Source organism: Condylura cristata, unplaced genomic scaffold, assembly GCF_000260355.1.
Source record: "Condylura cristata isolate star-nosed mole 26May11 unplaced genomic scaffold, ConCri1.0 scaffold00024, whole genome shotgun sequence".
NCBI classification, from domain to species: domain Eukaryota; kingdom Metazoa; phylum Chordata; class Mammalia; order Eulipotyphla; family Talpidae; genus Condylura; species Condylura cristata.
Window position 1 is genome coordinate 8,112,644 of NW_004567125.1, and position 27,994 is coordinate 8,140,637.

Consider the following 27,994-nt stretch of genomic DNA (forward strand, 5'->3'; position numbering starts at 1 on the left):
GGAAGAAAGAGTAGAGACATGTATTAGACCAACCATCTACACCTTCATCTATTATTATTTATAACAATCTCATCAGACATCTCATACTGGAAATGAAATCAATTTTTGGAAATTAATCAAGGCCATTAAGTCACTATCATTCATCCGTGGATGGTTTTGTTTCATTCTGACACCTGCCTGGAAGCTATGTATGAACTACAGGTCAGAATTTGTGTGCTTCAACAGAGTAGGGCAGTCTCCCAGATACATAAGAACTACACCAGGCCTCACCAACTACTACATCTGCTTCAGTCAGGCTCCCTGGGTCACATAACTCAGACGACATTCAGTGGCATCAGCCAATGAGTTTCACTGTTTTTAGTCAAGGTACAAATAGACTCAAACTTCTAACCCAAGATCTCACAGGACAGGAGTCCATTACAAATAAGTCATGAACTAAAGAGGGATATTTTATTGAACATGTTTATGAATGCTGGTTTTAAGTTCTATTTAGCAGACATTTAAGAAAGCTATTACTTTTTTTCATTAGCTATCTAACCTAGTACAATTTAGTCAACTTGGCAACCAGGAAACAGAGATTACCTAAAGGACAGAAATCACTAACCATACAAGAAAAAATAAACTAGATTGCATCAAAATCAAAAGCACTAAGACATCAGAGAATTAATGACTCTGATTAACTTATTACTGATAATTTTCAAATGTGAAATGTCTGATGAGGATTCATAATAATGATGCAACTGTCAAAGAAATCTGCTTGTTTCTGCAGCATCTTAAAGATATTAAGGCAATGAAAAAATGAGATAAAGTATCCTAAGGACAATCACTGTTATTAAATTGCTCATAGCTAGTATAAATAAATACAAGTGATTTTTCACCACTTATGTACTTCCAACTCTGCTAAACATGTGTATTCATTCTGTTAACTGTGTGTGTACATACTCACTCTGTTTTTCTATGTACAAACTCATGTCATCTGCAGACAAAGCTTTGCTTATTCCTTTCAAATCTGGATGTCTTCCATTTCCTTTCTGTACATTGCTATACTTTCCAATAGAAAACTTCCATTGGGTTTTTTAAAAATAAGTTTTACTAACATCTATCTCTAGTGATTGGTTTTAGACTTTGTATGTAAATTGTATTTTCTTGTTTCTTTGAATGTCTTGTAATTTTTGTTGAGAACTAGACACTGCAAATAGTAACATGTGGCAACACTAGAAACTAGAATCTGTACCCTCCCCATAGTTTGACGTTATTGTTACTATAGTTGATATTACTTTTTTAATGACTTTTCTGAACAAATTCTGTCATGTCAGTGTTTTTGTTTCGTGTGGCTACTGAAATACTTCAGTATTTCAATTAGGTTAGCTGTAGGAAACACAAATTTCAACTGTATTGCAATATTACTTCACACCTACTACTATGGCCAAAATCAGAAGAGTAGAAACAAGTGTTGATGAGACTAAAGAACCTGGAAACCACATACTTGTAAAGTGGTTCAACCACAGGGGAAAACAGTTTGGCAATTCCTCATAAAGTTAAATACCCAAGATAACTAACAAGCTGTCTACACAACTATACAAAACACCAATGACAGAAAGCCCTGTATGTAAATGTTCATGGCAGTATTATTAATAACAGCCAAGCCTAGGGAAAATCCAAGTCCATCAACAGATAAAGTAAACAAAATGTAGCCTATCCATCCAATGGACTATTAGTCACCCATAAAACGGAATGAAGTACAGAAACACAATACAGTATGGATGAACCTTGAAAATATTATGATAAATAATAGAAGTCAGACATAAAGGCCACATCAGGTATGATTCCATTTGTATGAAATGTCCAGGAAAGGCAAATTCGTACAAATAGAAAGGAATTAGAGTTTGCAGAGACTGGGAAGAAAGAAGAATAGAGAAAATCTGCTAGCAGGTTTTCAAAGTTTCTCCAGGCAGCAGCAAGGGGAGGTTATGAAAATGTTCTGAAATCAGATAGTGGCTACCCAGATGTATAATGTTGGGAATGTACTAGGAATCACAAAACTACACACTTTAAAAATGACTGTTTTATGGAATGTGAATTGCATGTTAACAATTTTAAAACTGTTTAAGGAGATGAAAAGCCAAGTTATAGACTGGGCAAAATTGTTGGAAAGATATTTGATAAAAGACTTGGCATCCAGAATATACATAGGACTCATAAAAAGCAGTACAGAAAGAAAACAACCCAATACAACTCTGCACAATACTTAGAATGGACACTGCCGACAAACACATACAACACCAGTAACATATGCAAAAGGTTCAACACAGCCACTAAGGAAATGTGCATTAAAACCACAGTAGAGACCATTTCACACAAGCTAGAATAATTATCTTTTAAGCAACCACATCAATTTTGGTGAGGATATGGTGCAACTGGAGCTCCCATACATTGCAGGAAAAAGTATAAAATCACACAGTCATACTAGAAAACAGTTTGACGACTGCAATCCTAGCTATGGACCCAAGAAAATAAAAAAAAGTCAGCCACAGCAGCTATATTCACAATGACCAGCAAGCAGAAACAACTCAAATCTCCAAACAGGAGAACAGATAAATAGATATGTTCATACAGTAGACCACTGTACTGCCCAATGATTTAAAAAAACAGCTAGTGATAAATTTAAATATGGGAAAAGCAAGGCCAGAAATAATAGGCAAAGAAGAGTGAAGCAAGACAGACACCAGAGTACAAACTTCATGGGTGTGCTCACTCTGAGAATCAGGTGCCCATGGCTCCATTCTATCCTAACCTCAGCCTCGGGCAAGAGAAGAGAACAATTACAGAATAAACACACAGTACAATTCCATTTATTTACAATCCAAGAACAGACAGAACTAATCTATGGCAATAGAAAGCGGAACAGTGTTGTCTCCCGGGGGTAGAAATTGATTAGAAGAGACAAGAGGGAAGTTCTGAGGAAATGGAAACTTTCTACAACTTAACTGAGATGGAGATGACCAGGAGGTACATTTCCAAAACTCTCCATTTCATTGTATGCAATCATTATCTCAATTAAAAACTTTAAGAGGAATTAAAAAGATTTTTTAAGACCACACAGAATGCTACTATTAAAGCAAATGACCCAGATCTAACACCACAAAAACATTCTACAAATCATCAGCATGCTCCTGGATTTTTGTAATAGGCTTGTTTAGCGAAGAGATGACCTTAAGACCAAGGAAGCTGGTAGCCCTAGGGATTCCAGCCCTGGACTTGATTAATAACACTGTGTCCTCCACCTTTACATTGGCATTTCCATTTCCTTCCAAGTTTCCAGATATACCTTCAGAACCTCCCTCACCCAATCCACCCCCAGGTAGGGGTCCCTACTACACCATTCAGTGAGCTGTTGGGCCAGCTGGGAAGCATTTTGGGAGCCCTAGATCCCATTTGGGAGGGGCTGCTGAGAGCCTGAAAGCTACTTTTGGAGAACCAAAATCACTGGCATCTGAACTAGTCTATCCTCAAGAACACCATAATTTGCAAATAGAGCAGCTTAATTTTCTTTTCAAGTGCACAGGGCAAAAATTAAAAATACTAATAATATCAACAGACTGGAAATAACTAAAGTGTACATTAATAGCAAAGACTTTAAGCAAGTTATGTGTATTCTTAAAGTACAAAAACAGATTAACTTAAGAAGTTATATTGGTCGATCCAAGGGAAAATAAATTCTTTAATAATACAGATTGTATAAGCCATTTGTCATCCATGTGATATGTTCACACATGAGAATTCTCTAAGAAGTCTTACCCCAAACTGTTACTGTTAATTAACTCTGGGAGTGAATAAAATTTGAAAAAGCAAAATAATGGGGAACTTTCACTTTGATTCAGTTTGAATTTTTACAGCAAAGGTGTTTTTGTACTATACATACACATTTCTGAAAAGCATCTCACAGGAGGACATGACCACATGAGTTTAGATTGCCCTTCTGAGATGTCCCTAGGGAGTTATGAAGGCCCAGCTGCTAGGGCGCCGGCTCCTCATGCAGTCTGCAGAAGGCTAAGACGTAGAAGTCTTACCAGATTAAAACTAGTTTCATAGAAACACTAAGCTTTGCTTTTTTGTTTCAACCATGCTGATATTTGACAGAAGATACAAAAGCAAAATCAACTATATTAGTTAATCTTGATGAAGCAGTAGAAAATATTATTTTTATAAGTTCTGAATATAATTATTGTTATTAAATATAACTTCAATATCCCTTGTGAAGAAACAGGTTACAGACAAAACATTTTGCTATAAACCAAAAATGTGAGTTATCATGAAGGCAAGTACTTTCATGTTGAGTTGGGAGATAAAGTAGCTACATTTTTTTTCCTTAAGATTTATTTATTTATGCATAAAAGAACTGGGGTACAAGCCAGAGGTTGGGGAGGGGGTAAGAGGATTCACCAGAGATAGAATGGGGAACAGAACAAGCTGACTGACTGAAATACACTGCTGACGGGAGCAGCAGATGATGCAGGAGAAGTCTGCTGGGCCATGTGGGTCAGCTACCTGGCGGGGGATTGAACTCGTGCTGCAGTGACTACAGATAGCTTCATAGTGCTGCATTTTGACCTGTTGCACCATCAGGGAGGGAAGGCCCTAAAGCAGCCACATCTTATGGAAAGTCATCTCCTTGAATGAATGACAGAAAAATGAATGACTTGGAGGTTTGATGCTCCCCACTCTGTCTCTGGAAATCCTTTTACCCCCAGCACCTCTGGTCTATAACCCAGTTCTTCTACACAAAAGGAAAAAAAAAAAAAGGAAGAAACTACATGTCTAGAAGACTTAATGTTACCCAAAGCAATCCATAGATTCAATACAATTGCTATCAAACAAGGTGAAAAATTCCTGAGAAATAAATTGATGACTACCGCATGTATCAGGAGCACACAGCAGAGGACGGGAAAGCTATAAATAGAGCGATGCTGGCACGGTACAAGCCCTGAGGGGGATGGCTGCTGCAGTAGTCCCTCTGCCGCTGTTCAGTCAACAGCACAAGCCCACATCCAGCACTGGAAAAGCCAGAAACTTACACTAGAGACGGAGGCACAGGACAGAGGTGCACCATTTGAGAACCACAGAGATGATTAGTGGCTTGTGACTGAGGCTCCCAAATTAGAACAGCTGGAGCCCTAACTAGAGGGGAGAGCCAGATGGGATCACCTGTGTCTCCTTGTAAAAGAGGCTATTTATCTCCAGCCCCTGGCTGTGATATGCAAAACACCTGTCTGCTATCCTTAGCTCTGGCCTCCCCTTGACCCCTGCAGCCTTCTCCTTAAAGGTAAGCACTTGGAACATAGGGGAACAAATCAGGAATTCACATGCACTCTCAGAAAAGTCATCACTGACCTACACTGGTAGAGCAGCAAAGAACAAATGAAAATGAGACTAAGCTCAGAAGCTTTGAGAACTGATTCTCCAAGGAATCAAGTGGGTTTTTTTTTTTTTGGTTTATTTTTTTAATTCTTTCTAAGAAAAGGTGGGTAGAACGTAGCTTTTCCCTGCCACCTCTTTGCTCGTAAAGTAACATCATGCCCCAAGGAAATGACAGAAAAGGATGCCATTAATAAATTTATTTCAACTTTCTTTTCAATGGTGCTGAAAAGTATATGCAAATCCATCTGTAATTAGGTTTAAAAATTCCATTTCATGGAATAATCAGACTTCAAAAAACTCAATTTTAGTTTTAATCAGATTTTAACAAGGATATTAAGTCCATTTCGTTTAGAAAAGAGAAAAACTGTGAATTTAACACAAAATGTATTCAAGCTTAGCCCTAGGAGATAATTAAATAAAATTAATTTGGCAAGGGTTGTCAGTAAATGGAAGCACTCCAAGCCGTGGTTCATGTTTTTGATGGAAACAAAAGCAACTCCCCACGGTACACACAGACACAGGCATTGGTGGGGTAGGAGACCTAGTGAGTCAACAGCGGAGGGAACCCAGGCTCCTCCTCAACTCTCAGAGTCAGAATGTCAAGTACGCTGGGAGAAGAGAAAGCAGGAAGCAACCTAGGGGAGCCACAGGATACTAGAACCAAAGCTGAGAGGAGTCACAGGATAGCCAGAGTCTGCATCACTGCCCTTCCAATAGCCAGGTCTCTCCCCAGCTCATCAACCATCCAGCTGTCAGAAGATAAGGTAGAATGGCAAAGTCAAGCTCTGGTAGCCTGCTCCAGAGAACACCCCAGGGGGCAGCCCCGGAACAGGTGAGGCCCTCCAGCTCTGGGCCTCACAACCAGTCACCACTCAGTACCCAAACAGCACTACGCTCAGCTCAGTGTCAGTACAGCAACTATCTCGTTCTCTGTGGCATCCCCATGCTGTAATCACCTGAAAGGTACCCACAGTGGGACACATATGATCACAAGACCTGTTTCTGGGGACGCTCAGCTACCAGAAACAAGGCAAGAGAGAAACAAGCATTTGTGACCCTGGAGCAGAGTTAGGGCTTTATTGTTCAAAATGCTGAACTGAAAGATAATGTTACTCAGACAAGGCCACATCCCTCACTGAGACCTCCCTACAGTGTCAACACCTGCCAGGCAGGCTGAGCCCATAACTTCAATGCTCAATCCCAAGCTGAGTTCACTTCCAGTAACTACCTCCAACAAGAGACAAGGTAACATCTGTTGACCAGATTCTCCCACATCAGAAGAAAAAAAAAAAAATGAGCAAAAAGCTGTATGGAAACGAGTTGTAGGGAAGAGAAAGGAGGTTGCTTTTTGTAAGCTGTTTCTTCCCAGTGGCAAGCCCTGTACCTTAAAACCAGGGTCAGAGCACTCTGGGGGCTAGGGGACCCCTACTGTTATTTTTTATAAAAATAGTTTTCCCAAAACAGGACCCTAAGCATTCAATCCCCTAGCATTCCCACAGATACCCAATAGTCCGGGTTTTGTTCTGGGTTATCCCACATCTCAGTCATCCTATTCCATGCTACAAAGGCAGAACTGAGTATTTGCAACATAGACCTTCTGGGCCACAAACCCCCTAAATATTTACCACTTGGTCCTTTATAGAGAAAACCTGCCAGCCTCTGCCCTATATCCATCTTACAAGTACTCACTGTTTAAGTTACAAAAACTCAAAAATAAAACCTACACATAATGGAGGAAGCATTTATTATATGGAAGACATTTTTTCAATTACGGGAAGTCTTTGTATCCAAAGAACCAAGCCTAGGAGGAAACAACCTAGCAGCAACCCCTCCTGGGATGGCCACAGCATGGTAGCTCAACATGAGTTCACAATTAAAATGCCCAACCCAAAGAAAACCCGTGTGAGTTACCACCAGTGACTCTCTTCTAATCTCAGTCTGCTATAAAACCACATCTAATTTTCTTGTAAGGGTCAATTTTGTAAAATGTGCTTTGATTTAGAAGAGCCAACTCTAAAATGTGCCTGCTACCACTGGCCCATCAGAGGTGAGTGATACCTGTACTTTGTAACTGAAATCCAAATAAAAGGCAAACTACTCCAGGAACTAATTGCAGCAAAATCTAGGATTCAGGAAAAGGAGACACCAGATTTAAAAAAAAAAAAATGGGTATACAGAAAACTGTCAAAATGTCCCCCACATACACTCATAAACAATTCCTATCAGTTCAAAAGCAGACAAACAGCAGTGCTCTGACAAATGGAATGAGGTAGAAGCCAGCCCTCCCTGCTGTGGGAGGACTATTTGGTTCCACAAAACTGAAGAGTAGTTTGCACGTAATAAAAAATTAATTGCTAATCTTCTAACTCAGACGCCTCTGCGAACAAGATAGTATTGTGTTGCTGCCTCAGAAGTTAAAGCTTCCTCTCCCAAGTAATTACAGCTCTTACTCCACCCCCTGAGCCTCCTACCCTGAAGAGCCGAGCCTGGAGCAGGCCAGAAGGTGCTCAGCCCCAAGCACAGGCAGGGAGGTCAGCCCTCCAGCAGGCTGGCAGGCCCTTTCGCCAAGTCTGGCTGGACGCCATCAGGTCTAAAAGAGCTGCCATCAGCTGACGGGCTTCGTGCCCACGCGTGCAGAGAGCTGCTCAGGCTAAATGGACGGGCAGCTTCCCAACAGGAGTCGGTAAGTGCCAGCAGCAGGCTGATCAGCTCACAAAGACACAGGACCCAGCTGCATGACACCATGTGGCCATCCAGATGGAGGGCGGTTATTGAGGACAGCGCCCACCATGCACCATGACAGCCAAGCAACCCAACAAGGGCACCACAAACTCACTGGACAACCTTTCCCAGTGAGCCCCGTTCAGAACCTCTATCCCTCCTCTCCAAGTGAAGGCAACAGGCAGTCCCACCTCATCCCCAGTTTCAGAGAGTGATGAGACCGGGAAGTGCAAAACAGTCCTTCTGTGTGAGCAAGACCCTAGCCTAGCCTGTCAGCCACGGACCTCTGAGAACAGGGCTTGTCGAAACAAACATGCTCCTTGAAAGTTGGCTATTTCCAGACCAGAGAAAACACTTGGTCTTCTGCCCACCAACATGATTCAAGTCCAGCTAAAGTACAACAAAGGTGTCTGTCTTTCCACTAAGTCAGACTCCTCCCACAAACTATTCCTGGAACATCTCCCCTGGACCAAGCGAAAGAGGCTCCCCCTTGGGCTTTCAGTGTTTAACACCGCCTTCCTACTATGAGGACAGAAACTGTAGTATTCCAGGCCAGCCCCATGGCTGTGCAGAGAAGGAATAAATGAATGACTTTCCCCAAATCACAGTTATAGCAGTAAATGAGATGGATTAGGAGGGAACAGGCAGCTCCCTGAAGAGAAAACAACAACAAAACAAGAAAACACAGCAGACCAGAAAGAATCTGACTTTGAAAACGAGATACAGTCCAAAGGCCCCACCTCAAACCTCACTGTCACTGCAACCCAATGGCCACCCACTGACCCTTTGCTCCTGGGTAACGATTGGTTTCCAACCCATGGGAAACACCTTGCCATGCTACAAGCTTAGAAACCTGCACGAGTCACACGGCACAGTCTTCCACCAGGCAGGGCCAGCCAGGAGCAGAGCCCCTCTCTCTGGGAACTCACAGGAAGGAGCCCAAGGAGAGGGCATGCTCTCTGCCATGCAAAGGATTTCCCCAACGGGCCCCCTGTAGGGTTAAGTCCAAACTCCTTGGCGTGACCCACACCACCTCCAAAAACTGACCACTGTTAAATCTTGTTTCTGCTACCCCCACCACCAGCCTTGCACTCTAGCTAGAACTATCTGAAAGTGTGTGGTATTTCCTAAGAACAGGTCGCTGGCATTTACACAAGCTTCTCCCCCTGCCTAGGGAAGCGTTCCCAGCCTCTGTCCAAGGTCAGACGTGGGAGCCGTGCAAACCCATCTGTGTATCTGCTCGACAGGACCCGAGTTCTCAAAAGTACCTCTCTGACCTGGAACTGAGCCTGTCGGCCCCCAATCAGCTCAGCCAGATTATACTGCTCACATGGACCAAAGAAGAAAGGAAAATCAGTGAGAGGCAGCAGAAGCGTGTAGGGAAGACAGTCCTTGCCGTCCCCCTGCTCTCAAACCCTCTGTCACTCTGAAGAGAGAGAAGCGTCTCCGCCTCTCTTCCCATCTCTCCTAGCAGGAACATCCAGGACTTCACCTAAAGGGAGTTCACCAAGTGCCCAAGTGCCAGCTCACGTCAGGCAGCACTGAGAAAGACACTGCTCCCCTTGTGGCAGGAGCAACAGACAGACACGGTGATTGTTAGTTCTCTGGTTAAACTGAGTGACGAGCCTACCACCCAGACTCCTTTCTGAGTGTAGCACAACTCCCACACCTGAGGCAAAGTCTGTACAGCAATGGATTCTGCTCTCTATATTTCATGGTTAGGTCTCATTTCCCAAAGCTTCACAGAAAAAGAAACTTTCCAGACATCTGTCCTGCTCACTTCAGGGGCCCAAAGAATGCCAGTGGCACCCCCATCCTCACTACTCAGTCCCCCCTAAGGCTGTTCAGAGGAGGATAGACAACGGTCCAAGAGGTCCTCCATGGTTGGGGGTAAGGGGGGAGCAGGAAAGGGGGAGGAGGGAAAGGGGGAGGAAACGGTCATCTCAAAGTATAAAGCTGACCATGTCCTGGCCAGTAAAAACACCCCTGGGCCCACATGGGCTACATTCAGGTGACCACCCTGTGTCCATGTCTCAGGCAGCCCACGCAGACTGTCCTGTCAGCTTTCTTCTTGAGCCCCTGCACCACTGCCTGAAGCCCCCTTCACCACTAAACATCACAAACATCACTGTTACTCTTCAGATTTCAGCCCAAGTCCTGTGCTCAAGGCTCCCGTGCTTCAAGCCACAGCACCCCTCCTGGGACCAGGCAAGCCTCCAAAGCACCAGATACCACTCTCCTGCCTGTCTGCCTCCTCTGCTGTCTATGTGATGCTTTCCAGAGTGTGCTCCTCCCACAGGGACAAGAACTGCAGGCTTAAACTCACTGGCACACACCCACTGTCCAGGCTCCCAGGCCCACCACGTATTCTCCCATGGGGTCTCTAAGACAAGTGTGTTGAAACAGACACTAGGGACCCTCAGCAGGGACAACCTGTGGCCTAGAAATCCCGCCATCATCAATACAGACTACCTGATACAGGAGTGCAGCTTCCAGCAAAGGCCCTTCCCTGGGCATGAGATTAAGAAAGCATGCTGCCAATAAAGCAAATGGAATTATTGATCAATAAAAAACAGACTTCCTGAGAAAAGGTCTCCATCCATCGGTGTTAATGAGCTAGTCATTAAAGCAAGCTGGCTGGAACAAGGTTTACTTCCTCAGGAGTGGAGCTGATTGTACTAAATTAAGGATGGGGAATAAGACAATTTGTCCAATCATCCCACCTGAGTTTGCTCTGTTCAAAGTTCAATGCAATTATTTCCTTTTCTGTAATAACCCTAACTATGAGTGCCAAGCTTTCAGGAAGCTCTGGGAGCCCTTCCAGAGCTACCCTGAGCTTAAGTGTGGTCTGGAGAACCCCACACTCAGAAGTTAGGGCAGTGTACCCACTCCATAGTACCCATGCAATGAAATATTAAGTCCCTTAAACTCCTGGCTTTCTGTGCATGCTAAGGAAAGCATGAGAGCCAGAGAAGCAGAAAGAGCAAACAGCAACATCACATTGGATGCAAAGACTTACACAGTAGCTTATATCTGCACAGAGTATTTGTGGGAAAATGCACCAGAAACTAGCAATGCTAGCGGGAAAGTGGCTAGCGGGGAGGGCAAGAGGAGACTCTCCTCTGCACTTTTCATGCCCTTCCAATGTCCAGGGAGGAGCGCACACCACCTAGTCAAGTTGTTTCAGTCTCTTGCAACAGGATTCTCCAGGTCTGTCTCCCAAAGGTTAGAGAAACAATACAGGGTAGCACACAGTCAACCTCCCGACTCCCAGACTTCCCTACATAAAGGCCATTAGTGTAGGTGACTGCAACACCAGTGCCCTCGAATAAAGTCCCACTCATAGAAATAAAATGAAAATGTATGAGAAAAATTAACCAGTATCAATAGGCATTGATCTGACACCATCTCCCACCAAGCATGACAGCTGGAGAGATCATAAGTCAGGGCTGGCTTCTCACTGCCTGCTCAACTAAATCTATCAAGACTCGTGCCTTCCCAGAATCCCCTCTGCAGAGTCCAGCCCCACGGGCTGTTTCAGACACACACACACACACACACACACACACACACACACACACACGTCATGGCTCTTGCCATTGTCCCACCCAGGATGATCACCCATCACTCACCAACATTCCATCGACCCTCAATGTCTCCACACCTCTTCCAGAATTGCCTTCTCACAACCCCCAGCCCACCCACCCATGCCAGGCAATTCCAGTCCATCTCCCAGCTGAGCTGCTTGGGCCTTGTCCTTCCTGCCTCATCTCAAGCTAGGCCTACTGTGTTCTCCTCTCAGGCAGGCTCAGCTCCAGCATAACCAGCACCACTCAACCAGTCACCCAAAGCAGAAACTCCAGGATGACCAGTGCCAAATCCCTGCCACCCAAACTGTCAGGGACTAGTGTGTAGAGACTCTGATAGTGTCAAAATCAAGAACTTGGAATAAGATCCACTCGTACCATTTCTAGCCCAGCTACTTTAGAGCTAAGGGTATGGAAGAATTTGTTCTTTAAAAAAAGAATACTCAGCTAATTCTAAAAGCTATTTTTTAACTTGCTACAGAGTTGTTCAATTAATAAAAAGAGAAGGCAGTTTTAATAACTCTAATCTGTGCCCTTATTGATCATCTTTTTAAAATATCCATTAGCTGAAAAAGCTGCTCCAACTCTCCCAAACCCACTTAAACTTAAAACTGTGTAACACCAAAAGTTGGGGTCACCTCAAACAAATGCCAAGTTCTTTTACACTAACAAAATTAAGACCGTACAATGTGCTACATAGACAGTTAAATCTCATCTTCCTTGAAAGCAAGAAATCAGCCTCTCCCTCTGTCAACCAGCTGCAAGAGGAGAAAGGGGACCCCTTGCAGTGGTCAGGCTGGGGCTTGCCAGTGTCCAAGATGGCAGTGAACGTCTTGAGGCACGACACTCCGGGGAGCCCTTACCCACAGATACTCTGAACTGGGCAGCCCAGGAGGAGGTCCAGTGAGCCCTACAGAGTCACACTGCACCCTGGGTGAGCCCACAAGGAGCAGGGATGCCACCCAAAGCGAAGGGTTGGTGTTCCCACCGGTTCGCAGTCTCCTAATGAGCTGAAGATAGGTGCCTCTCTGTCCTCTGCCCCTGGCGGATTCTGGGCACTCCCTGAACTCTCCCCCAGGGAAGGCACACAGCTGGCTTTCCACCCAAGGAAACCCACACAGAGCGGCCTGAAAGTGCATCCCCGGGAGAGCAGCAGCTCCTTCCAACCACCCCATCCCACCCCCAGGACATCTTTAGCATGAGGACTAAATAGCAGCTTAGGGCAACTATTCCTGGAGGAAACCAGCTGCTTCCAGAACACAGGCCAGCCCGCCAGCAACTCCCTGCACCAGGTCCTTGAGGTGCCAGGGCCCCCCTAGTGGCCAGGATGCAGGTGGCTAACCGGGTTGGGGCTACCAACAGTGGGGACTGGAACCACTGCACCCTTGAGACACTGAGAAGTAATCAGAAGGAGAAAGGAAGAAGTTGGGGGCAATCATTATTTAATCTTTTATTAAATTCCAAACATATACAGAGTAAACGTGAACAATATGATGAACTTCCTGTGCCTACACAGATCTGAAATTATCAAGATTCTGTCATTTTTGTTCCATCTAATCCTCTGCCCACTCTCCATCCTCCACTGTATTGTTACCTACTTTGTAATGTAAATTTTACCTAAAAAAATTGTACCTAGCATCATCTTCATACGACACCATCAAGTGGATACACATGGCTCGGCCTCCCTACTCAGACCATCTCCTCCTTCCCAGAGTCCTGCATAATCAATCCCTCTGTGCAAACTTCATTCAGGCAACTGGGATGCTGAGGTTTTGGGGGGAAAGGAGGGAACATTAAGCAAGATTAGTTTTACCTGTTCTAAAGCTTTTTTAAAAATTTTCAACCACTTTCTTTCATTTATCTTTGATGTATGCACATTTCAAATGAAATACCATTTACTGAAACTGTCTGAAGTAAACCTTGCCATTTACTTAATTCAGACCATCATGCCCTGTCCTGAGGTCTACTTCCAAGCAGCACCTCACGCCCACACAGCAGAGCCCCAGAAACATGACATCATCACAGCCCAATGAGGCCAGGAGCCACAACATGTGGCACACAGGTGATGACCCACAGTGAAATGGGGAATATGTCCCGGGGTCAGTAAGAGTAGCAGCCCTGATGGCTCACATCCTCCAGACCTGGGGGTGTAAACCCTGGCTTCTTTGCGTGGACTCCCAGGAGGCTCCAGGCCAAACATGCAGTCACTGGAGGCTCCCAGAGCGGGAATTCATGTGCATGTCGGGAGCGTGGCTCCTCTCCGCGACCCGCCCTGTTCGCCCTCCCCTCTCCCTTTGCGCGTACACCGAGGCAGAGGCACGTACGCAAGCACACAGGCTCATCTCTGCGCCTCTAGCAAGCCAGCCGGCACTCTCTTCTGAATGAGAAAAAGAAACTAGTAACTTGAAGCAATGAAATGCTCTCCAGGTAGTTTTCTCCACAAAGGGAGTGAGACGGAATAATTTGCCGAGCTTTTATCCAACCTCCTCTGCTTATGAGTCAGGGTAGAGAAAGAACAGGAAGGAAACCTGCTAGGAACATCTGCACCCGCTTCTCCCACACATCCCCCTGCCAACAGTGTGCCATGGGTTGGTGCCAAAGAACCACCAGGAGCTGGCAACCCTTGGAGAAGGTCCCTGATCTCCTCTCCCAAGAGCGAAAGTCCTCTCTTCTGCCCACCAGGTCAGAAGCAGCAGTTCAAGGTCAATACCACCAGCCCCCAAGGGTAAATGGCCTGCTCTAAAGCCCCTAAGCCATCCAGGCACCCTGGTATCACCTTCCCTCTGGGCCACCAAAGCCCCTGCAACCTGGAGCACAGGTTTTGCCAGAGGAACAAGCACTCCATGAGGACGGTCACGCTGGGCACAGACAGACCACCTCTCCCAGCCAGAAGCTGATGACGGCCATAGACAAGGACGCCTCCTCCAACTCGCGACTCACTGCAAAGCCTGGGGCTGCTTGTTCTCAACAGCTACCTGCCCACTGGGTTCTGAACACAGACTCATGTATAGTCAGTGAGACAGGCCACAGACTGGGCACGAAACCCACTCCTGCCCTTCAGGGGCAGCTACTGCAAAGCTACACATCAGGTATTCCAAGGCTCCGTTCCTCCAGCCACTTGGAGGAGACATACCCACAACTGCTGACACAAGCCAAGCAGGGACAAGAGGTCTCCCCTCAGCTACCCAGACAGCTCCATGCTATCAGCCAGTTACTTAAATGACAATTTACTCCACTTCCATTACAAAACTGCTCTCCTTGATGTAGTTCTGCAAAAAAGGACTCTGCTTCAAAGACTGCCTACTCACAGGTGTGGGGGTGCCTCACTCTGAGTCACCTCATGCTGATAAAGGCCAGCCCACCCTTCCAACCACCACCACTGACTGCCAGTTTGTCTCGGGCAGTCAGAGCCCATGTTCCTGGGCCACAGACACCAGTGAAAAGGTGGAGGAGGTGGGAGGAGCAGGATGAGAGCAATGATCCTGGATTCTAGAAAATTCAAAAATAATGGGATGCTTGCTCCACCAGCGAGAACTGAGCTCAAAGAGGACAGGAGGAAGACTTCTAGCTTGTGACATAACTGACAGTAGGCCAGCAATAGGACACCACCACCAGTGGCTCAGTAAAGGTAACAAACACCCAAGGGGCTGGGTAACCCTGACCACGTCTTCTGGCCTCAAAGCTGCCTTGAACATTCAAGCCTGTTGGGTGGGAAAGTACCTCCCAAGGCCTCCCAGAGCCTGCCTGGGTCATTTTCTGGTCTTCCCAAGGCCATGGCAGTTGGCGGAAAATACCACACAGGCAGGGCAGGCTCTCAGCGGGCCACTCCAGAGAGACCTGTACTGTCCCGTTCACATTGGCTCACCTCAACTGTCACACAAGCTCCCTGTCACACAATAAGTCCAGTCCCTCCTCTCTTTCACTCAGGACTTGCCCCACTCCTGGGGAATGGGGAGCCTAGGCATACAGACACAAGGGGCCTGGATCTCTGACATCCCCAGCACCACGCAGATACAAGGACTTCAGAAAGCTTTTGCCACATCAGAATATATGGGGAGGGAAGGCACACCAGAGATGCCTCCTCGCTCTGTGAAATAATCCTCTGGGAATCCAGCACAGTCTAATTTCTCTAAATCCTTTAACTAGCTGGCTTTAGAGTTTTTTTTTAATCCATTTAGAAAGAGGCACAAAAGTGGAAGAGCCATAGCTACAAAATTTAGAGATAAAGCCTCAAAAAATGCTTTGAGAGCCAAGTGGGAAGCACAGAACTATAGATAGAACTTACATTCGGGGATCCGCTCACTGAGCAGATCTGCTTAGTCCAGGGCAAACCCCACAGGGGACATAGCCCCTGAGGAGTCTACTAGAGTTCCGTTTGGAAAGTTTTTCTCTTTTGTTCCCCACAGTTGTAAAGTCCACAGCCATAAGGCCTGCTCTCAGCCCAGCAGAATCACAGGAGATGGGACTATGCCCAGACCCGGTCTCACTCAGAGCTTGCAGCTGCCCCAACCCACCTAGAACAAAGTAGCACTGCCTTCTCCACTCTGACAGTCACAGCAGGGACTGCAAGGGGCAGCAGGCTTGGAAGGATGCTGCCTCCTCCATACCTCACTGCACAAATCCTCTTCTGCCAGCAGGAAGAGGCCAGTCAACACTCTGACAAACTCCCTTCAGAAACCTCACCAGGGAGCGAGGCACAGAGGGGGGCTGTTCCCTGGAGTCTGACAGGGTAAGAATGACAGTGGGCAGGAAGCCCTCTGCTACACTTGTTTTATAAAGTAGCACGAATGACACAGGGGCCTCATTGCAGTGACCCAACAAGCCCGAGGCCTGCTCATATGTCACAACTGACCAACCACAGACACAGCCACACAAAAAAATCCTAACACTCTCTCTTAGTCACTGAACATTTATTAAAGCCTACTGGATGCCAGGCATAGAGATGCTAAAGACAGATGGCCATAAGACTGAGAATTACCAGTAAAGAAAGCAAGCACACCTTCAAGGTAGCAGATGGGACCTGACAACCAAGAGTTAGAATGACTACAGTTTAAGGATAAGAGCAGGTGCACAAGAACAACCGCTTCTGAGGGCCTTGATAGGCAGTTAAAAGTCATGATGCATCAGAAGTCCCAGTCTCTCCCTGTACGCCTTTCCTGGGGACGATGCTCCTGGTTCTGGGGCAAAGGGACCTGGGAGCCAACACCTCACAGATGTGCAGGCCTGAAGGAGGCAAATGGAACTGAAGCACCTCTCCAAACCCTAAGCTCCACGAGAACAGCTTGTGGTAAATGAATGAATTAAAAAAGACAAGACAGCATTAGCATGATCACTGAGGCATTAACGTGCATGACCAGAGCAAAGGACAGAGAAGGTAAAACACTTCTCCTTCCTCCTCCTCTTGTGCTACCAAAGAAAACCAAATCAAGGCCAGTACACACGGACCACAACACTTGACAGTTCACCTCTCTTCCCACACCCCAGCTGCACTTCTTGCATTGATCAATCCAATGCGTAGGTAGCTAGAATCAGAGCACAGTAACTAGAATAATAAAAGTGTCTAGGTGGTCAATAAACCTCTCTTAGAAGGAGATGACACATTCTCCCCTTCGCAGTTCTCCTAATTGGCCTCACACACTAGGGGGAACCAGTCTCCAAGACTGTCATCTGACCAGCATGTGACTGTTAGGGAAATGTCCAGGTCAGCACTTGTAGGCTCCCAACGCCCACTCAGGTGACAGGTCAGCAATTTCAAGGGCATAAAGCTGCCAGGCTTCGGGGCCAGCCAAACCTACCTGTCTGTCAGTCTCCCCAGGGCCACTTCCTGCACAAGCCCTCCGCTCCCATCAAACCTACACGCACACTAACAGGTATTACGCCCTCCCAGCCTGATCTGAAACAAGGCCAGATGCAAGCACAAAGGGGCAGGGAAGGAGCCAAAGCGCAGAGGCATCCTTGCCATGAGCAAGCTATTTCCTCTGCAAAATTAGAAGCTTGACTGCAGAGGAGCTCAACACGCATTCCATGCCGATTTAATAAGGTCCCCCTGCAATAGGAACTGCTAAGTAAACTTTTTAAAAGCCAAACCACTGGAGATCCTCCTGCTTCTTTGAAACGCCACTAAAACCTCTGAAAAGGATCTGCCCAAAATAAGTGATAATACCCAAATGCTCTGACAGAAATTAAAGATGTACGAAGCTTCTGGAAGGCAACTTGGCAACAGCAGTTTCATACACGTATATCTTTTAAAATAAAAAGGCTCCTTCTAAGAATTTAACCAACCAACAGAGCACTGTTTACTGAGAGCTCAGTCCCATTCTGCAAGCCTGAAGGACACAACCTACACATCCATCCCCGGGGACTGCTGAAGCACTGTTCATCCCCAACTTCAGTCTACGCCACAGAACATGGCAGCTCTTGAAGATAATTTAGAAGTGCTCTCTATGCTGCTGCAAAGTACTGTTGGAAAATAAGCAAAAAAAACGGGCACACAGCAACATCACAGAACCAGCACCTCCAGGGGTGTAGGGGAACAACATAAAACACGGATATGCAACACCCAATCGACAGTGCCTGCAAAAGACAGTCTGTGGTGGGACACCCGCCCCCCCCCCCCCCCCACTGGCACAAGGGGTTTAGTCTCAGCACCATAAAGCTATAGCAGCCACTGGAGCAGGAGATCGATCTTCAGCCAGGAAGTGACCCACGAGGCATGGCAGACCTCTCCTGACCCAACTGCTGCTCCCCTCAGCAGTGTACTTCGTCAGTCCACCTGTTTTGCTCCCCACTCTGCCTCTGGTGAATCCTCTCAACCCCTGCACCTCTGGCCTACATCCCAGTTCTTGTAGGCAGAAGTAAATATATCTTTAAAAAAAAAATAAGATGGCTTGTGGGTGAAATTAGCAGTGCCTTGCTGCCCACCTCAGGAACAACACTCAGTCCCATTCTGCTATGGCAATTCCTGGGCACTACATGATGGGGGTGCAGAGCGATGGCACTGGGGGCTAGGTGAGGTCACCTCCGTGAGGTGACACAGGGAGACTCCTTTCACTTTTCACCTCCTCCTCTTCCATCGACTTTGGATTTGCCAAGAGCTTGTTCTATTGTTTTCATCAACTAAGTGAAATCACCTGACTTTCTGTCACCCTCACCCAGACTCACATGGTGGCCATTCCCAACAGTGCCGGCCCCAGGGCCGGAAGATGCAGGCAAATCTGCCTTGGCTGGGGCATCACAGCCAGAAGTCTGGCTGCCCATGAGCCTCTGACAAGCCAGGGGATGGGTCCCTCCCAAAGCGAGGGCTTTAAAAAGCATCCTCATCCACTCCCAACTTCAGTTCAAGTTGCCTCCGAGGCCTTTCCTGCCCTCACAGCCAATCCCTCCTGGTCACTGACTGTTCTCAGATCAGGATGACTGAGGTGTGACTTATACAGGGGCATGTATCTGGGTAGTTCTCACGCCAAGTCCAGACAATTTCAAATATCCCACAAGGATTCCTTTTGCCCCCATCATACCCCAACCTTGCTTTCACATCCTATCATACCCCCATACCTGCCTTAGTCACCACAGATCAGTTTTGCCTTTTTCTAAATTTCAAGTAAACATTATTTATCACACAGTAGGATCTCACTGAGCTTGTCCTCTTTCACTGGCAGGAGAGCCCTTCATGTCTCTACGTGTCTCCAGATGCTGAGCCGAACTCCACTGTGGGCCATGCCTCATCCATCCGTCCACTCACCTGCTGGCAGGCATTGCCGCTGCTTCCACGCTGCGGCTACTGTGAATGAAGCCACCTTGGACAGGTCTTCATTTCTGTTGGGTAAACATCTAGAAGAATTGCTGGGTCATACCATAAATGTTCAGGAAAGTGCCAGACTGTTTCCATGGTAGCTGCACCATTTTCCACCCACACCAGCAGTATCTCAGAGTTCCTGCAGCTCCACAGCTTCACCAACAGCTGGCCTGTCACTTTAATCTGGGTCATTCTACTGGGCATAGCAGTAACTTATAGACTCCTGGTGACAAACTGTCAAATAGCTTTCCTGTCTTTCCTTCCACTTGTATATCTTCTCTTATAAAATTATCTGCTCAAAGTCTTATAAAATTATCTGCCCTCACAGCCAATCCCTCCTGCTCACTGACTGTTCTCAGACAGGATGACTGAGGTATGACTTACACAGGGGCGTGTATCCAGGTAGTTCTCACGCCGAGATTTTTTATAAATCTGGTCATTGTATTGATTTGGAAGAATTTGTCATCTATTCTGGAGATAAGTCCTCACTCTTGTATGTATTGCAAATATTTTCCCCTAGTCAAGGTTTGTCTTTTCTCTTTCTTGTGTCTTTTGAGAGCAAAAGTTTTTATTTATCTAACTTACCTATTTTTTTCACTTATGGTTTATGCCTTTTGTGTTCTAAGGACTCTGCCAAATACAAACTAAACTCCCAGAGGTTTCATTTTTACACTGAGGTGCACGCTCCATTGAGTTACAGCCTGTGCACACCAGTTTCTATACCGCCCATACAGATGACCCACCGTTTCAGCATCATACTACTTACCGAAAAGACTCACTGACATCAAATTATCCTGTCACCTTGACAAAAATCAACTGTCTCAATATTCTGGTTTTATTCCTGAACTTTCTCTGATTTACATGTCAATCCTTAACATTAACACACAACACACTTACTTGATTCTTGGGAATCAGTCACAGCAATTTAACTGGCTCAATTTCAAGATAGCTAACCTAGGTCCTTCCCACTTTTATAGGAATTTTAGAATCAGTTTGCTGATTACTGCTAAAAAAAACATCTGCAAGAACTCTGATTGATATTACACTGACACAAGGATTAATTTTTATCAAGTTGACATCTTAAAAATATTGAGTCTTCCACTGCATGAACACAGTATACATCTCCACTTATTTGCACTAGGTTATCCTTAATTTGTCTCGGCAACATTTTGCATTTTGGGGCATATACATCTCACACATCTATTGGATGTTTTTTGATGCTCCTGTAAGTGCTATGTCCTTCCCATGGCTCCTTGCTAGTATACCAAAATGCACTTGAGTTCTATGGGCCTGTTAGACTTGCCTATTAGTTCCCCTAACTTCTTACAGATTCCTTGGGAATTTTCTTAAAGATAGCTACGTTATCTTAAAATACAATATTCTTCCTTCCCAGTCTGGATGCTTTCTATTTTCTTACTCATCATACAACAGGCTCTCAAGCACAGTGGACGGTGTTGGTGAGCACAGATGGTGACACCATCCTGCACCAGTCATAGGGCTTGTTGTCACCCTTCTTCTGTCCCCTTCTGTGTGGGTTTCTTGAGAGCTTCTAATTATGAATATGTATGGAATTTCAACAAACACTTCTGCCTCTACCGAGGTGATCTGATTTTTCCCTTTGTCAATTCCATTTATTCACTTCCCAAATCAAGCATCCCTGGGTTCCTGAGAGGAATTCACTTCCACTCCATTTGTTACTCTTTCTTCACTGCCACGGTCATCCTGCCTAGGTTGATACAGACCCCTCAAAAGGTGCTTCCTGGTGTACACCTTACTCCAGTTTGCAGAGCGCTAAGGCTAAGGATGTGCAAATACCAAACTCACCTGTTCTCCCCCTAACATCATTATTGGCCACAAGCACCCAAAGTCCCCACGATGACCCAGGCCTACGTCCCTGGCACAGCATACCTCCCTCTTCCCAGGACTCATGAAGTCATGAAGCCCAACTGCCTCCCACCTTCCAGAACCTGTGTGCTGGAGACAAGCAATTAGGCAATATCAAGGGTGGACAAGCTTGCCTGGCAGAGAGGGAAACTTGGCTCTAAAGAGCTTCCCTATAGATTTACAAGGGTTGACCCACCCCAGCAACTTGCCCACCCCACTCTCCTAAATATCTCTGAATTCCTCAGAAGATAAGATACCCCAAATCTGGAAGAGGAGGTGACTCTTCAGGGGTTTTGGTCTTTCCAGGTATTAAACCAGACCTCTACTCCTTACCCTGTACTAGATCACAGATCCCTCTGAGAATCAGAAAAGTCACAGCCCCTTCCCCCATGTGGAGAATATTTGAGCTAAAACAGCAAAAGCTCAAAGACTGTAGGGGTTTGAGGCTCTTAAAGAGGATAATCAAAGATGGTAGGTATGGGAGATAATGGCCACCCAAAGGCGAGCAGGAACTGTAAAGACATCACTCAGAACCCTTTCTCAACCAAACCCTGGTTTTAGACTAGGAAGCACTTGTGGGACAAACACAACGGGCAAAGAAGTACTGTGAGCAGCATGCCTAAAACCAGAAACCCAGTGGACACTGCAGCACCAAGGAACCAGCAGCTCAAGGTCACAGGAGCCAAGCTAACCAAGGGGGCAGGGGTGCCACCTAGTGGCGGCAGCTCTTGGAAACCCAGGCGACAACGGCCACAGGTCCTGCCCCTCGTGAGTGGCCTCAGTCCCAAGATTACGGCCATTTCAAGTCTACCAAACCAGGCTAAAACATCCTTCCAGTCCCCTGAACTTCAGCTTCCAGGACATCTATTGTACTTCAACTTCATTTGCTGCAAACCTGGCTGATCAAGCTTCACTGGGAAAGGAGTGACTGAATGAACGTGCAAAGCTCTGTCTACATGTTACCGGCTCAAAAATGTGCATTTTCATGGAGATAAAGTCTGCTTTCATCAGATTCTCAGTGACCTCCATGACCCCATGGCAAGAAACCAATATTATACAAGTCTTTCTGTCACCAAGACTGATGAAGGGTGTCCATTCTAGACACTTCCAGCAGACCCCAACCTCCACCTTCCAGAAAGCTGCTCCATAGGAGCACCACCTTCCATGGCTTCCTACCGCCCGCTTCTCTGTCTCACGCCCTCCTGCAGGCCCCACCTCACTCCTGTGCCCCACATCCCCACTCAGAAATCACTACATCCCCACTCAGAAATCACTATTATGCCCAAATCTGGCAAAAAAGATAGTCAAGCTCCCCACTGTAGTCAAGGTCATGTGAAGATTCGGTGTGTAACTCTTATAGAGAAGCTACCTAGAGGACTTGGGTTTCCCTGGGAGCCCAGGCAATCTCCTGACAGGACACTTGTACCTATTAAGTGAGGCCAGAGCCCTGAAGTGAAAGCCTGCCCAAAAACACTCAAGCAGGGCTGACAAAGAAGAGCTGAGATGTCCAAAGTGCCCCCAGAAGTGACCCAGGAACAACAGACCTCAAGCACATGAAAGAAAACCTGCCCTTGTTAAAGGCCATGGTGAGATCTAGGTGATCAGGATCAAGGTGACCATGATGCATTACCTGCCTATCTAGAAGTCAGCCTCTGGCTGTTCAGACCCCCAGCACCAACCTGCAGTTTCAAGACACTTCTTCAGCAGGCAACCAAATAGAACTCTCACGAGCGTGAGGAAAGCACTGTACTCCTTCCCAGAGCAAAAAAAGGGGCCCAGGGCACGTGGCAGGCAGAAAACGGCTCTGCAGGTCAGTGGGAAAGCAGACAAGACCCTACCATCACTGTCCCACTCATTTCCCACCATGTGGCCCTCTGTTCCAGTCCTAAGCTGACAGAGAACACAGGCAGATTCCCATATCTGCCAGCCCTCTGGGCCATCTGCTTCTTCTCCCTCACTCGGCATCTGGCATTATGAGGCAGGTACATGAACACACATGCACAAACAACTGACACCCCCCAGCCCCCCAGATCCAAGAGCAGGTGCCCCAGTTGGCTGGCAATCACTTGCAAACTTCATTTGCCCACACACTGGCTGTGCTTGTGTAGGGTCCCCAGGTTTCCCGGGACACCAAAGTGAGGTCAAGGGGCAGCTGCTGGCTTGACTGATGCCCTATGCACAGGCAGGGCATGCTAACACGCCAGCAGGCTAGCCTGATCAACATCCATGGGCATCTCCCATAGAAGCCATAGAGGGTTCCCTTGTGATGAGTTATCTCCCTGGAAGCAGAAGGAAGTTTTCTGGTTAGTTAATAAGCCCAGAGAACAAAAAGAAGCACAAAGCATTCAGGCCCCGCTGTGGCCAGCCCTACATGAATCCGGGTCCTGCAGGTGGAGTTCAAGAGGAAAGAGCAGACTTCTGTCCTCTGTGACTGTGTGAGGCAGAAAGAAAATGAGGAGGCATTCTCAAGTGAAAGTCAACTGGAAAGTCAACTGATCACAACAGCCTGGGTCCAGAACCAGAAATTACCACTCTTACTGAAGAGTCTCAATCTCAGCCTAGTTTCTGAGAGCAGCAGGAAAGAAGATAGAGTCTTGAAGTCACACAGCAGCTATGACAAAGACCCCTTAAACACCAGGGCTCCCCAAGCTCCATCAGCAACGATCAGTCTTCCACACACCACAATGGGAATAATGGAACACAAAACAGGGAGGGCAGTCCACCAAAGCTGCTGGATAAGTCAGTCTACAGGGGCTCGGGGGAGTCTGGGGAGTGAAGGGCAGGTGACTGGAAAGCAACACCAGAGAATGAGCAGCAGAGGTCCCCAGAAAGACAAGCAGCAGGTGGCAAGGTGACTATGGCCTGTCCTTCACATCAGAGAGCAGGATGGTCAGCCCAGCCCTCAGCCTGCACTGGTGGCTGTCCAGCAGCTCCACCAACAGACCGACTAAGAAGGCTGCTGTGGGTCCACAGTGCTCCGTTACTGCGTTCTCTTTTCACCCTTAAAAACTCAGTTCGTCTCCAAGTCCACTTAAAAGGAATGACAGTGCCCTAAAGCAATTATTCCTCAGTGTATGCAAGAGTCCTTTAGCAAAGACCAGTGATGTAGGGCAATGAAATCCCTGCCATCACTTTGCTACAAATGTCCCAATTTTAAATGAAGGCGTCATTAAGACTCTGGCAGGGCAAGTGACGTAGCTCCTTTCCTTCCCACTATGGAAGGATCTCGAGAAAACTAAGCAACATGTGGCAAATGCGTCCCGGTCTGCTACAGACAACCTCCACTGGAGGGCCCTGGGGAGGCAAGGCCCCTCTGCAGAAGGTAAACCGTGGAAGATGGGACACAAAGGCCCAGCACCCCTGCCTACCTGATGCTCAAGCCGGTGGTCTGGTCCAGTTTCTCCCAGCTCTGCAGCTTTGCCAGCAGTCTCTGGAACAGGATAGATCATTAGAGCACCCGGCCCTGTCATCTCTTGTCCAAGGACTGCATGACCCACCTGCTGTCCTTTCACACCTAGTCACGTTCACCTCACCCACCATGAGGATCACCCCAGACCAAATGCACCAGGTAGAACCCACAGTGAACAAAGGACGTTGTGTCGTCCTCACCCTTTTCTCTGCACTGGAATGCAAATTCTCCCAGTGTGCTCTAAAGAAGACAGGTCACAGTTGCTTAAGTTAAGCTCCATGTGTAATTCATTCCCTGTTCCCTAGCTGCAGTAAAGATGCCAGCAGGAAAAGGAAGTGGGGGGGTTGAGGGGGGGACAGAAGCTGGGCATTAGGGCCACACGGCCTCACTGTTCCTCCAGTTCCAGGTGCTCCCCAGTATGCGCAGCCCTAGGGCAAAGGGAGCCCCCCTCTGACACAGCTGCCCAGGCGCCATGACCCCAGAGATGAAGGGACCCCAGTCCTTGACCCCCACCCAGCACTACAAGCAAGCCACCCCCCCTGGTGCTCTCCATCTGCTCCAACTGACCACTGTTCCAAAAGCCCTGCAGTCCCCTCCCCTTCTAGATTAAGGTAAACCATGTGCAGACAAGGCCTCTATGCCTTTGTCTGGCCCCTGTCATCATGGCCCAGGGCCAGGCACAGTCCTATCCTCGTGTGTTCCTTTAACCGTTCCTAAGCTCACTTGTGATCTTATCAGTATTAAAGTCTGTGCTTAGTGAATACTTATGACATGCCAAGTGCCGCTTAAGTACATCACTGAAATTCATCTAACCTCACTACCCTAAGAGGCAGGCAATATTATTCCCCACTATACAGATGACAGAGAGGGTAACTTCCCAGGGTCACAGCCATCAGGCAGCCACAACAAGATCTGAAAATACTCAGTGTGATTAAATAGACAAAATACTAACCAAATGCAAATATACTACGTTCAGAGAAAACACTGCAAAGGCAGAGTTGCCTTTCAAGTAAGCACCCACCTGAGCCAGCACACACAAAAGGAGCCCTGCTTTACCACAGGTGAAGGTTGGCCGCAAGCCTCCTCCTGGGCGAAGCTCACTGCTCAGGCTCAGCCACAGACAGGCTCGGGCACCTCCCACACCGTAAAGGCACAGAACTATCAGTGACTCTCACTCCTAGCAGCTCGGAAGCCGGGGAAGTGGAGACTGGCTGGCAGAGGGTGGGCAGCCATGCACAACACAGACTCTGGACCAGGAGCTGGGAGGAACCACTCCTGGCCCCCACCGTGCACTCTGGGCGAGAGAGAGTGCTCTGCACCAGATCAGCTCTTGTCTCGTCTGCCAGCGGCCAGGGGGATGCTTTCAGCCAGATGGTATCTCACAAAGTGCACTGTGAGTCCCAACAGCAGACACAGGTGTCCCTTTACATCTGTGGGTGGGCACTACCCCAGGGGGGCCCCTCTCTGACTCACCCTCCATGTGACTGCTGAGAGGATGCCAACCACACAAATTCACTACCTCGCAGCTCTTGAGGTGATGAGCCCAGCAAGGGTCTCACTCAGCAGAGCTGGTTCCTCTGGAGGATCCAGGGGGAAATCTATTTCCTGGCCCTTTCCAGACTCCAGAGGTGTCCACAGGCCTTGGCTCAGCCCCTCCTCCCTCAGCAGTGCCACTAACCTACACGCCCTGATGCCTCCTCCCGGCCTTGTGCATGTAAGGACGATGGCCCCCTTAACAGCCTGTCTGGATACCCGGGGGTCTCTCTAGCACAGGCCAGTCTCTGACTCCCCTCTGTCATGTCAAGTGGCAGCGCTAGTTCTGAGGATGAGGCCTGCCACCTCCAGGTCACTATGCCGCCACCATAGCCACACAGTGGCTACCACAGTCCAGACGAGAAACTGGCCTGAAACTTCTCGACACAGAGGTCAGCCCACAGGAAAGAGACATGTCGGCCTCACCTCCCTCTCCAGCTCCAGGTCAACCAGATTCTCCTGCATCTTCTCCTGACGCCCCAGCCTCCGCTGCAGCCCCTCTAGTTCCTCGCGGAGCAGCCCATTGGTCTCGTGAGTCTCCCTGAAGGACCACAAACAGTCACTCAAATGGCCACGCGTCCTGGGGCTGTGCCCAGGAGTGAGAAGTCAAGCCCCCCGCCCACCCCACCTCACCGCAGGTAGGAGTTCTCCTCCCTCAGCTGCTTCAACTCCCGCTCCATCTTGGGCAGCCGCACGAGCTCAGACTTCATGTTCCTCACAATGGCAGCATCCTGCTCCTGCAGGGACAGCTTCTGCTCCAAATCCTGCATGAGGAAGGGCAGAGGAGAAAGTCACTGGCGACAAAGTTCTCTGAGGCAACCCACTCTCCTGGGTCAGGACACGTGACACACACCAGATGTGTGACAGACAGTAACCGTGCTAGTCCCACGTCCTGAGGAGTGTTGAGATAGGACAGAGCAGCTCAGGGAGGCTGAACTCGGCCCCTCGGATAGCCAAGCTGCAGGCCTGTCTGGGGTGCAGGGAGGGGATGACTCCCTCTGGGGACACAGATGCAGGATGAGGCAACCCAGGCCCTGCATGCCCTCTTCCAGGAAACCCCACACTGGATGCATCAGTGTGTCTCTGCTGTGTCCTCAGCCTACACTGCCAGGGCACCCTCAGCGGCCACGGGCACCTCTCACTGTCACACTGTGCTGCCCTCGCACACATCTGCCCAAGGACACTCAGCTAAGGCTCCCTGAACACAGGGCCAGCGAAAACATCCCCGCCTCAGTGCCAGATGTGCTCTTAGTCCTAACAGCACTGAAAACTGTCTCCTTATGGTGACACAGTGTCTAGTCTCCTTGGGATACAATGGGAGATACCTTCAGAGAACAGCTCAGAGTATGAAACCAGGAGCAGCTCTGCCCGTCACTGAGCAACACTGACCACCCATCTCTGTGCAGGGCACTGGGTCAGTTGCAGGGGCAGAGTGACAGGACAACAGATGGGGTCTCAGCAAGGAGGAACGAGGAGTCTGGGGGGAAAGCATGAAGTTGGGCATGCAAGTAAATCCTCAGCCTAGGGCTGAGGCGAGGAGAAGGGGGCGGAAAGCCCCGGGGAGAACAGCACGGTGAGCAGGGTACTCCCACTTGAGGCATCCAGCAGAGAGTGGGAAGGCGAGGAGTGAAAAGAAAGCAGAGAAGAGCA

At 47.7% G+C, this 27,994-nt stretch overlaps 1 protein-coding gene across 2 annotated transcripts in view; it reads right to left on the reverse strand.

Moving 5' to 3' along the window:
* Positions 1 to 27,994, reverse strand: part of MAD1L1 (MAD1 mitotic arrest deficient-like 1 (yeast)) — a 321,869-nt gene that overhangs the window by 282,200 nt on the left and 11,675 nt on the right. For both annotated transcript variants that reach the window (XM_012729276.1, XM_004688054.2), the window contains exons 7-9: positions 26,978 to 27,108; positions 26,771 to 26,885; positions 24,771 to 24,832 (exon numbers count right to left, since the gene is read on the reverse strand). In XM_012729276.1, the coding sequence (XP_012584730.1) occupies positions 24,771 to 24,832; positions 26,771 to 26,885; positions 26,978 to 27,108 (308 nt within the window). The remainder of the gene's footprint in view (positions 1 to 24,770; positions 24,833 to 26,770; positions 26,886 to 26,977; positions 27,109 to 27,994) is intronic.